The sequence below is a fragment of the Crotalus tigris genome, unplaced genomic scaffold (genome assembly GCF_016545835.1).
Source record: "Crotalus tigris isolate CLP2741 ecotype Arizona unplaced genomic scaffold, ASM1654583v1 scf7180000024370.6872682, whole genome shotgun sequence".
NCBI classification, from domain to species: Eukaryota; Metazoa; Chordata; class Lepidosauria; order Squamata; family Viperidae; genus Crotalus; species Crotalus tigris.
Window position 1 is genome coordinate 4,099,151 of NW_024100540.1, and position 12,354 is coordinate 4,111,504.

General features: G+C 37.5%; 1 protein-coding gene across 16 annotated transcripts in view; it reads right to left on the reverse strand.

Moving 5' to 3' along the window:
- The window catches only part of ST6GALNAC2 (ST6 N-acetylgalactosaminide alpha-2,6-sialyltransferase 2), a 47,476-nt gene that overhangs the window by 3,258 nt on the left and 31,864 nt on the right, over nucleotides 1-12,354 (reverse strand). For all 16 annotated transcript variants that reach the window (XM_039327931.1, XM_039327940.1, XM_039327933.1 and 13 more), the window contains 3 exons: nucleotides 1,993-2,158; nucleotides 1,658-1,796; nucleotides 1,081-1,184 (listed from right to left, as the gene is read on the reverse strand). In XM_039327931.1, the coding sequence (XP_039183865.1) occupies nucleotides 1,081-1,184; nucleotides 1,658-1,796; nucleotides 1,993-2,158 (409 nt within the window). The remainder of the gene's footprint in view (nucleotides 1-1,080; nucleotides 1,185-1,657; nucleotides 1,797-1,992; nucleotides 2,159-12,354) is intronic.

Here is a 12,354-nt window from a genome sequence, read left to right on the forward strand (position 1 = left end):
TTCAAACCACAGTTGGCGCCTTTAAAAGGACAACAAATTTGCATATTTTTGAATCACTTTTGGAAATTGCTTGTTAACTGCTTTTCAACTATTAGAAATCTTTGGATCGAGAAATCTGAAAACAATTGATGAGTTTTCTTCAATCCTTAGCAAAATAGGTTTTATATAAAGTTTAAGGACTTAATTTTTTTTAAAATAAACAAAACAGTGATTGGAATTTAGACTTTGGAAAGTTACAAATGGTCTAAGGGTCCAGATGGATTTGAGATAAGATTTGGAATTAATTTTTAAGAATCCTTCCTGTGGGAAAATGCTGTTTTAAATTATTTTTAAAAAATTGATGGGATGGGACTTTGAAGGTTGAACACTAGTGGGAACTAGAAGGAACAAAGATTACAATCAAACAAGAACACCTAAATTAAGAGATAGTTTAGTGTAGTGATTAACGTGGTGGCTTAGAAACTAGGAACATGAAAGCCAGCTGGCTGAGTTTGAGCTAGTTACTCTCTCTCAGCCTAACCACCTCACAAGAATTGTTGTTGTGGGGAAAACAGGAGGAGGAATATACATTCACTGTCTTGTGTTAGTTATAAAGTATTGAAGGCAAGATAAAAATCTAATAAATAAATAAATCATTTGACTTAAATGCAGAATGAAGCAAAATATTTCAACATACTGAATTTTTGAACAACTGATTCAGAAATTAATTTTGCTCTGTAGACAGACTATGTTTAAAGTATATTATAGAAGAGGAACAAGTTTTGCCTGACAAGACTGATTGGATGGAGTGCCTCCCAACAATAGCAATACTACTTGTAGTTGCTATTAATGGTTAAGAACAACCATAGCTACATGAAGCAATATGATATAAATCTAACAGCATTAGAAATGTAATGTTTTGATAATATCAATTGTTAATTTTTAACAGAGAGATTGGCTGTATGAACATCTTTCTTCAAAAGAGTTTCCAATGAGCTGCCTCACTATGAACCAGAAGTTTAAAAACATTAAAAATAACGTTGTATGTGGTTCATAACCATGAAGCAAAAGAACAAGAATTGTTCAAGCAGAATTACTTACATATCACCCTTGTCATAGCCCTCTGGGACTTGACTGCCCAATATGGCAGACCGAAGCATGATGTAGTCTCGTACGTTTGATGGAATGAAAATGTACTGTACATCCTACAACCAACATAAAAGGAAATGTAAGCATGAGGTTTGACAAGGAAAAATACTGTTGCAGTGAAGCGTGTATATAATTCCAGCCAATTATGTATACCTTTTCCCAAGTAAACCATTTTGTATTTCTGTCCCGTTTTTTTTACTCTTTCTACAATAAATACTTAATGGGTACTGTTCAGCCATAATTTGATTGCTTTTGAAAGCCTTCACCAATGCTTAATTCAGGAAATCTTTGTATTGATGCTGTTTTAGCATCAAGCCCACCATACCTGAAGATCATACAAGGTTTTTAAAAAGTGAAGCTGGAAATAATAATAAAGCATTTGTTCTGCCTTCAACCTTCAACCTGAAAAGTATTCTGCTGGCAACAATCTGCAAAACCAGCCACCCCTATTAAAGCAAATGTGATTAAACTTAGTAGTATTTTAGTCCAACCCAACAGCTGAAAAAAAAGAACGTAGTTGTGCTTTTACTTTTCCCTGTGGGATTTGTTTGAAGCCATATTCTGCATAAGCAACAAGGGAATTCTTCATAGTGTTCACTGTAAAGCCATAGAAGGAAGTCTTAGTCCCAACATCTTCCTCAAAACCTTTGGTGACTGCCCCATTAAGCCTGTAAGGAACAATAGAAGCAAAGCCTGAGGAATGTAATGTTGTCAACAAAGCACAAGTAAATAACTCAAATATCCGAGATTTTATTCTGAAAGTTTAAGAGCATGGATCTTGTGGGGTTTTTTTAATCTCCATAACCACTCGGAAATGGAGCCTTTGCCCTTTTCAAAGGAAGAGGATTGCTAACTTCCTTGTACCTGAAGACAAAGTCATGAGCATCTATCTTCTTCCCTTGGCGAGACCCATTCAAAATTCCTCCATTCCCAACCACGGCACAGCAGATGCAACAATTAAGGAACCTGTTTTCATCGACTAGCTGACTGTGGACAGACTCAGTGAGAAGCTGCACCGTGGATGCAATAACTGCAGATTAAAACAATGCAATGATGCAAGTTAGGAAAAAGTTCTAGCAACAACTGCAGTGAGAGAAATGAAAACACTAGCTATAGATTCAAGGCAACGAAAAATAAGCAGAGGGAGCTACATTAAGATTAATTATCATGAGATGAGCAGAACACTCAATTTCTAGCACACAATGGGCTAAACCTATTGTCAACTGTTGGCAAGCCTTGGTAAATAAATCCACATTTAGGAACTCATAAAGTTCCAGGGTAAAGAGAGTCCCTTCTCTTCTCTTGCTTCCTACTTATTTGTATAGTGTAGAGTGTCCTTACAAGATTCTAGGCACCACATTGGAAAAAGGACATGATGGAGCTATAAATAAGGCAACCAAGATGAACAGCAAGATCAAATACCCTCCTTAGGGGAAAGTATTATGGGAGCTAAACTAACATACTTGGGATATATCGCATTGGGGAAAGTTATTTTAGGCTATTTTTTATTTATTCAGCTAATTAGGTGGAAATTAATTTATAGTGTAATCTTCATAGAGGGCAGCTAGTTGGCCAAACTTGCTGTCATCCTTCTAGGAACTGAATAAATATTTTTGTGTATTTGTTAACCGAAGCGTTTATATATATCCACCTTTATTTAAAATATGACAAAATAAGATAAAAACAAGTTCAATACCCCCACCTCTAAACAAGCGAATAAGATGGTAATTAACCATGCCCCTAAAGGCAAGGTATTCCATAACATCAAATGTACCCCCAGCAAGGAGTACGTTTGAGTACAAGCTACCCCATATCTTTCATCTCATTTGGAAAGGGGACATTCTGGGCTAAATCTGGAGGAGAGAGAGAGACCATTTTGTGGTTATGGACCATAAGGTAGTCCTCAATCTATCACTATTTATTAAGCAACCATTTGAAATTACAATGGCATTGAACATTATGACTGGTCCTTGGAGTTCTGACAGTTCAGTATCCATTTGATTGTGATTTGGGCGTTTAGCAACCAGTTCCTACTTATGACCAGCTATAGTGTCCTACAATAGTAGTTTGCAACATTGCCTGCTGGCTTCTGCAAAAAGTCAATGGGGAAGTCAGCAGGGAAGGTTGCAAGTCACCGGGGTAAGTCTCCCCCACCTGCACATTCTCCCAGCCCCTCTATGCTTGCACACTAGCCACTCAGACACCCCCACCCACCCTGACTTGTGCCACACCCTCATTGACAAAGGCCTCTCACACGCACCCTTGCATATCCTCTCCAACCCACGCTGCACCTCTCACTCTCCCCCATGTTCCCTCTCCCACCTAGCAGCAATCATTTACCGTCGTGCCAGCCTGGGACTTGCAACTTTCTGCTGGCTTGCCCACTGATTCAGTTATAGAAGCTGGCAGAAAATTGCCTTGCCTAACAATAGCAGGATTTTGTTAATGATAACAGCCAGGATGGCAGGGATTGCTGTTGCTAAGTGATGTAGTCGTGCTTTATGATTGCATTACTTAGTAGCAGAAATTCCAGTCCCAATTGCCATTATAAGTTGAGGACTACTTATAGGTTAAAACCAGAACCTTGAATTGAGCCCTGAAGTCATTTGCAACCAATGCAGCATCTGCAAGATATGTTAATAATGCACCTAGAACTATCCCTCTTTGTAGATGAGATTGTTGCATTCTGCATCAATTGCAAAAGTGGAGTTGTTTTCAACCTCATATAAAGTTATAACAAGAAGCTAACATGGGTTTGTCAAAAACAGATCATCGCAATCTTATTGCATTCTTTGACAAAGTGACTAAATTAATGGACCACTGAAATGCTGTGGACATAGTATACTCAGACTTCAGTAAGGCATTCAACAAAGTAAACCACAACCTACTTCTTGGTAAAAGAAAAATGTGGGATAGACAGCATCACCAGATGGATTCACAACTGATTCATTCAACATGTAGTCCTCAATGGAACCACACTACATAGAGGGAAGTATGCAGTGGGGTACCCCAAGGTTCCGTTTTAACCCCAGTACTCTTCAATATCTTCATAATCTAGATACAGAATAGGTGGTACCTTGATCAACAGCAGTAACTATGAAAGGGATCTAGGAGTCCTAGTGAACAATCACTTAAATATGAGCCAGCAATGTGCTGCAGCCACCAAAAAAGCCAACACAGTTCTAGCCCCATCAACAGAGGGACAGAATCAAGATCACAGGAGGTGTTAATACCACTTCATAAGGCCTTGGTAAAACCACACTTGGAATATTGCATCCAGTTTTGATCACCACAATACAAAAAAAAAGTGTTGAGACTTTGGAAAGAATGCAGAGAAGAACAACAGAGATGATGAGGGGGCTGGAAGCTAAAACATCTGAAGAAGGAGTTGGGTATGTCTAGTCTAGTGAAAAGAAGGATTAGAGGTGACGTGATAGGAACGTTCCAATGTCTGAGGAGCTTCCACAAGAAGGGGGGGAGGGAACAACCTATTATCCAAAGCAGCAGAAGGCAAGACAAGAAGCAAAGGATGGGAAACTAATTAAGGAGAGAACCAACCTAAAAATAAGGAGAAATTCCCTGACAGAACAATTAATCAGTGGAAAGGAGCTTCCGGTACGGGGCGACGGCGATGGCGGCTAATTCTTAGCCGTCCAGCTGGGAAGGTGTCGGAATCGCGGAGCCCAGCGCGTATCAGCTGGCCCGCGGTTCGCAAATCCCTTCCCGGGCAAAGGGAAGGGATAGAGAACGCAGGGGTAGAGGTAGAACCCCTTCATCCCCTCTGGATTTATTCCTAGAGGGGGTGAAAGGAGTGTTCCCTCGGAGCTCCTGCTGATCTCCGCCTCCCAGCTGTTTTTGCTTCCTTTGAAGCAAAAGAAACCGCCACCTCTATCTCCGTGAGTATAGCGTCTTGGTGAGTAACTTTTAAAACGGACGGAGCGGATTAAAGGCTTCTTTTTTTATAATTTAGGGTTTTATTTTTTTTTCTTTTAGTTAGTTTTGGTTAGTTTTGGTTATTTCTCCTTTGTTCTTTTTTTTTTTGGTACGGAGAGAGGAATTAAGATGGCGTTTTGAAAGTGTCGGAGTTTTTTTTTTCCTTCTTTAGTTTTTCTTTATTTTTAAAGGATTGGATTTTAATGATTTTGCTTTTGATATTTTTGCTTTTGGATTTTTCTTTTGACTTTTTTCTTTTTTTCTTCTTTGGATTTTTTTAAGGACTATGTTGATGCTGTTTTTTTGAAAAAAATCCTTTCCTCCTCCCCCTTCTTTGGGGAGAAGGGAAGTGAGAACAGTGTCACATAAAATGGCTTCAAAGAGACAGCTGCCTTTGACAACACCTAAGGTGGTTTCTTCTCCTACAGCTCTTGCTGCACAACCACAACAACAACCTAAACATGTACCACCGGCTCAGCCACCACCTTCTCCTCCTCTGCCAGGCCTGTCAGCACAAGAGGTTAAAGGGATAATGGGGGATGCTATGTCTCAAATGAGAGATGAAATGAAGCAATTTGTTATGCAGATTAAATCTGATATTAAATCTGACATTAAAGAAGAGATAAGTGGGATAAAGGGCTTATTAGAAGCTAATAATACCATCTTGCGACAAGATATAGTTGCAGCAGTATCAGGCTTGGCTACGGTGGTAGTGAAACTGGATGCAAGATTGGAGGAAGTGGAAGATAAAGTTGACTCTTTTGATGACAAAATTCAAGATGTGGAAAGGAAGGTGGAGACTTCACAAGAAGATATGCTTATGTTTCAGTATAGACAGATGGAGTATGCCTTGAGGATTAGAGGCCTCAAGGAAGATATGAATCAAGATTTGATGGAGATGGTGCTTACTGACTTAGCTGTTGCTCTGAATATGGATAAAGGAGAGTTACGCAGAGAAGTTGAAAAAATTTATAGAGTCAATTCTTGGATTGCGAAGCAGAAGAACTTGCCCAGAGATGTGGTGATTTATTTTACAAAGAAGTCTCTGCGTAATGAAATTGTACAAACTTTTTATAATAAGAGATTCCAGATTGCTACTCAAGATATTATTATCTTAAAGGAAATCCCATCAAAGATTTTAAGAAACAGGAAAGATTTTTCTTTTCTGGCTAATGAGCTTAAAACCAGATTGATGCCATTCAGATGGGAAATCCCGATGGGTATTGTTTTGAGCCATGCGGGGACACGTTATAGATTGAATACGGTTGACAAAGCCAGAGAGTTTTACAATACGGTCCTGGGTGCAGGCTCAGCTCCACCTGTTCAGAAGTCTTTGAGTGGCAAAGAGTCGGAGCAGCAATCTGAGGCATTAGGTTTGGTCTCTGCTGGGATGCTGCAAGCTGAATGGCAACGTCAAACGGAGGTTAAAGAGCAGAGAATGACCCGTGCAGCTTATAGACGCAAAGAGAAGGAGCAACGTAAGAAAGAGACTAAAGAAGCTTCTTCTGAAAGTGCATCATTGCCGGTGGGAGGAGCAAGACCCAAGAGTTATGCAACACATGCAGCAATGGCAGATCTCCAAGGTGTCTTCTCCGGGCTCCTGGCTAAGGGAGATGGCAAAGTTTCTGACCTGGAATGTTAACGGATTGAATTCTCCTCAGAAAAGGAAAAAAATCTTCTATTATTTGAAGCAACATAACAATGATGTTATTTGTTTACAGGAAACTCATATTTTACTTAAGGATCAGAAATATTTAGTTAATGCTCGTTTGGGATCTCATTTTGTATCTTCTGCTCCGGGGAAAAAGGGGGGAGTTGTTATCTACGTGAAGCAAAATCTACCAGCTTGTCTGGTAGAATCGGATCCCCAAGGAAGATATGTGATGATTGAACTTGGCTTATATGGTAAGAAAGTACTTATAGTGGGACTTTATGCACCAAATCAGCAACAGGAACAATTTTATAGGTTGTTACATCAAAAAATAACTTTGCTGGACTATAGATCCGTGGTATTAATGGGTGATTGGAATGGTGTCTTAGACACACAAAGGGACAAGAAAGGTTCTTCTCCCTTTTTTAAACATGCAAAATTACCTAAAGCCTTTTTTGACATGAAAGAGGACTGGGAACTAAGGGACTATTGGCGGGAATGTAATCAAGAGGAGAGAGATTTCACCTTTTTCTCAGATAGACACCAATCCTTCTCAAGAATTGACTTTTTTTTTATTACAACGGACTTATATAATAGAGTAAAGAATGTAAAGATTTTTCCTAGGTCGCTGACGGATCATAGCCCAGTTTGGATGGAGCTGACTCAAGAAAAAGAGGAGAGAAGATCCTGGAGAGTGAATGAAAATTTATTTAGACAAGAAAAGAATGTTCAAAAGTTAAAGGAGTGTTTAAAGGATTATTTTGCTTTAAATATGTATAAGGGGACTTCAATGTCAATGGTATGGGATGCAGGTAAAGCATTTATGCATGGTATTTTGATAAAAATGAACAATTATCATAAGCGAAAGCAAACTCAGAAACGTGAAGAATTGGAAGATGAAATTAAATTAAAAGAAAAGTCTTTGATTTTAAATCCTTCTGATGAAAATATTAAAGAATCTGTAAAGCTATTAATATGTTGTTAGCAGATCAAGCTGCAACCAACTTATTGTTTATGAAACAAAACACATTTTGTAATGCTAACAAGCCAGGGAGATGGTTGGCTTATCAGTTAAGAAAGAAACAGAGACAGAGAATAATAGATAAAATAAATTATCAGGGTAAATTAGTTTCTCAGAAGGAATTGATTAAGAAATCTTTTTTGGAGTATTACCAAAAATTATATAAATCTACCAATGTTCAAATTTTAGATATAAATAAATATTTAAACGAGGCTAGTTTTCCCAAATTGACAGAGGATCAGAAGCAGGAAATTAATGGCTTAATTACTAAGGAGGAAATTACGTTAGCAATTCAGCAATTGAAACCAGGGAAAGCACCGGGTACGGATGGGTTAACAGCTGTTTATTATAAAGCTTTAATGGAGGAGATGATTCAGCCATTAGGTAATCTTTTTAATGATATTTTACAGGGTCTAGAGATTCCTCCTTCATGGCGTAGTGCTTTTATATCACTGATTCCAAAAGAGGATCAAGATCTTACTTTACCAAAGAATTATAGGCCTATATCTCTTTTAAATGTGGATTATAAGATATTTGTAAAAATTTTAGTAAATAGGCTTATGAGGGTTGTGCATCATCTTGTGCATAAAGATCAATCTGGGTTTATAACTGGAAGGTATATGAAAAATAATGTTAGACAAATTATTAACTTATTAGAATATTTAGACAAGAACAACCAAGTCCCTGCAGGGTTGATATTTTTAGATGCTGAAAAGGCTTTTGATCAATTGAATTGGCATTTTATGTTAAGAGTAATGGAGGAGATGAATTTTAGTGAAAAGATAGTACAAGCTCTTACGGTAATATATCCAAAACAAACGGCACAACTTATTGTTAATGGAGGGTTGTCAGAGGTTTTCACAATAGAGAAAGGTACCAGGCAGGGATGTCCATTATCACCGTTGCTGTTTGTTTTAACATTGGAAATATTGTTAATTAAAATTCGAGAGTCGCAGGAAATTAAAGGAATAGAAGTTAATAAAAAAGAATATAAGTTAAGAGCTTTTGCGGATGACTTGGTGGTTACTTTGTCGCAACCTACTCATTTTGTAGTAAAGTTATTACAATTGATTCATTATTATGGTTTGGTCTCGGGCTTTAAGATTAATGTTAACAAGACTAAAATTTTATCTAAAAATATGACTAGCCAGGAGAAGCAGACCTTGGTTAATTTGACGGGTTTTGAAATTGTTAATAAGGTAAAATATCTGGGGGTGATGTTATCTGTTTCTAATGCAAAATTATTTAAAAATAACTATGAAAGGTTGTGGGTTAGGGTACAGAAAGACTTGAAGAATTGGGAGAAGTTGCAATTATCCCTTATGGGAAGAATTGCAGTGATAAAAATGAATATTCTACCCAAGTTTCTCTTTTTGTTTCAAATGCTACCGATTTTGAAGAATGAGATTAATCTAAGTGAATGGCAGAAAGGCCTTAACAAATTTATTTGGGCAGGGAAAAAGCCAAGGGTTAAGTTTAAAATTATGCAAGACTTCCGTGAGAGGGGTGGACTCAAGGCACCGAATTTGAAATTATACTATGATGCGGTGGTTTTAACACTAATCAGTGACTGGGTAAATTTGACAAATCCTGAGATACTCCATCTAGAGGGATGGGATTTACTTTTTGGGTGGCATGCCTATTTAATATTTAATAAAAAAATGGATTGGGTTTTTAAAGCTCATATTTTAAGAATTTCTTTACTTAGGACTTGGAGAAAATATTATAAAAGTGATTTTAAAGTACCATTATGGGCTATACCTTGGCATGCGATAGAAGGAATAAAAAGGGGTGCTAAAATGGATATGGTGTCTTATAGACAGTTACTTAGATGGGATGGACAAAACTGGCAGTTAAAATCACGGGAAGAGTTAGCACAAGAAAATATTATTTATTCTTGGTTCCAATATAGGCAATTAGTAGATAGATGGAAGGTGGATTGTAAGGTGGGTATTCTTAGAGAAGATGAAAATCTTATTAAGCAAGTGAAGGATCAAAGACAAACCCACATTAAGAGGATTTATGGGATTTTAGTTGAATTGGATTCAGAAACGGAACTAATTAAAGATTGTATGATCAGATGGGCGCAGAATTTTCGTGAGCCAGTTTCATTGGACACCTGGGAAACCATCTGGGTCAGAAATGTCAAATTTACACAAGCACAGAACTTAAGGGAGAATTTTTATAAAATGTTTTATAGATGGCACCTTGATCCACAAAAAATGTCTCTTATGTATCCTGACTTACAACCTAAATGTTGGAGATGTGGTTGCATGGATGCTACTTATTATCACATTTGGTGGTCGTGCAGAGAGATAAAAGCATTTTGGATTAAGATATGGTGGAATATCCAGAGAATTTTTAGAAGGAGGGTAAAATTTACTCCGCAATTATTTTTGTTGGGTATAGTTACTGATTGTGATACAAAGGAGGTTATATTGATGTTAAATTTGATTACAGCAGCGAGGCTGTTAGTAGGACAATTTTGGAAGAAGGAATCTTTGCCTACATTGCAGGAATGGTTTCTTAAAGTGTCTCATTTGGCGGAAATGGCAAAGATTTCGGCTTTTTTAAAGGAACAAACGCAAGAGAAATTTCTTGCTGTTTGGGATAAGTGGATAAAATTTATACAATTTAAACTGGATATAAAAAAATATTATATAGCCTTTTCATAATCTTCATTTATATATATATATATATATGTTTTAATGTTATATTTTCCTTTTTTATAAATATAATTTTTTAATTGTTTTTTAATTAAGCCTATATTCTGCTCTGGGAAGCTCTGGGGGGGGGAAGGGGGGATGTTTGGGTGGGGGGTGGGGAAAGGGGGTTTTGTTATGTAATGTTTAGGTTTTTTTGTATATGTTGTTTTTTGTCTTTGTATGGTTTTGTTCTTTTTGTAAAACTTATAAAACTTTTTAATAAAAAAAAAATTAATCAGTGGAAAAGCTTGCCTCTAGAAGTTATGGGTGCCCCGTCACTGGAGATTTTTAAGAAGAGATTGGACCGCCATTTGTCTGAAAGAGCATAGGGTCTGTTGCTCGAGCAGGGTTGGACTAGAAGACCTCTAACGTCCCTCCCAACTTTATTATTCTGGTATATTGAAGTAGTTTAGAAACGGTGCTTTGAGTCATAGTTGAAATGAACAATTCCTATGTGACCCTACAAGACATCCATGAATCTATACTATACAGACATATCTATGTTGTATACTGAACAATACAGTTTGAGCATATTTAATGAAGTAACACTATTTCTACTAAACAAAAGATATACTGATATCCACCATGAACAGTCTTTTTGTGTCAGAAATGTTTTTAAGACTGAGTAACAATCTTTGATGAATCATGTCTCAAAAATGATTAATGGTTTCAGTCCTACTTCTAAAATATCAGACAGGGAACTTCAGCTTTACTACTACTTTAATAATTCCTTTTGAATTAGCATGAGATCCTGCAAGGAGTGGTGGTGAAAAGTATTTCTTTGTTCTTTCTTATTCTTTCTTGGCACTGGAACTACCTCTTTTTCTTGTACATCAGTCACAAATAACTTTTATACAAGAAATGTCAGGAAAAGTAGCAACCTTGCAAATGATCCTTTACCAAGTTCTAGGTCCAGACACACTGGGGATTCTCACATGTTCTTCCTAAAGTTTTTTACAGCCAGTTTAATCCTATGCTGCTTCACTTCTCCTTCCACTCCTTGCTCACTCCCCTCTAAGAGATTTAGGGCATCAGCCAGAGATATTTGGCAAGAAACTAAGAATGGGCATGGGGCAGGAAGCAAAAAAATCCCAGGAGCCACTGGGTAAAATGCAACAATAGAGTGGGTTGTGTCAAAGCCTTTTTCTTCAAGTTAGTCATCAGAAAGACACTGGGGCCTTTGATACAGGCAAATGTCACCAGACATGGATAGTACCAGCATTTCCAATTATGATTTCTCCCCTCCCAGATCTCAGCCTTTAAAGAAAAACAACGGACTGCATGAACATTATAAAAAGGGTGCTAAGCAATCCAATATGTTAAAACTTTTGGATGCTGCAACTAGGTAGAGAAAGAGGTTTTTCCAGCCAAATGAACTCACAAAGAGTAATGTTATAAGCAAAGTACTTTCCCTCCTGGGCACAGAAACTACACTGATCACATTCCAAAAGTACGATGTACTCCTAACCATAAGTAGTGCTCCCTTTTTCTATTCTGGGTTAAGCTGGCACATCAGAACATGAGAAAATAGCAGTTGCAAGATTTTCTCGCTGGGAACTTTATTTGTGCATCTTCACAATGGGCCGCTGAGGTACTGTAATCCCTCTGTGATATATAGATTAAAATGTATTGAAGGCAGTGTGTTTATTTCTTGCCTGAGCCTAATAACAAACTTTATTCACACAAGAGAGGTGTTAACACATTTTTTCATTTTAGGGAATCATAAACAAAGACTTGGAGAATTCCCCCAATTTCTTGTCTATAGATCTATGAGTAGCAGCATCCACAGGGGATTAAAACAGGTAAGAGGATGCTCACAGCAACGAGATCAAAACACTACCCATCAACAGATCAACATGTGTACAAAAGGTGCAGGGGTTCAATTGTATGTTATACAACCAGCCATCAGCCATCTG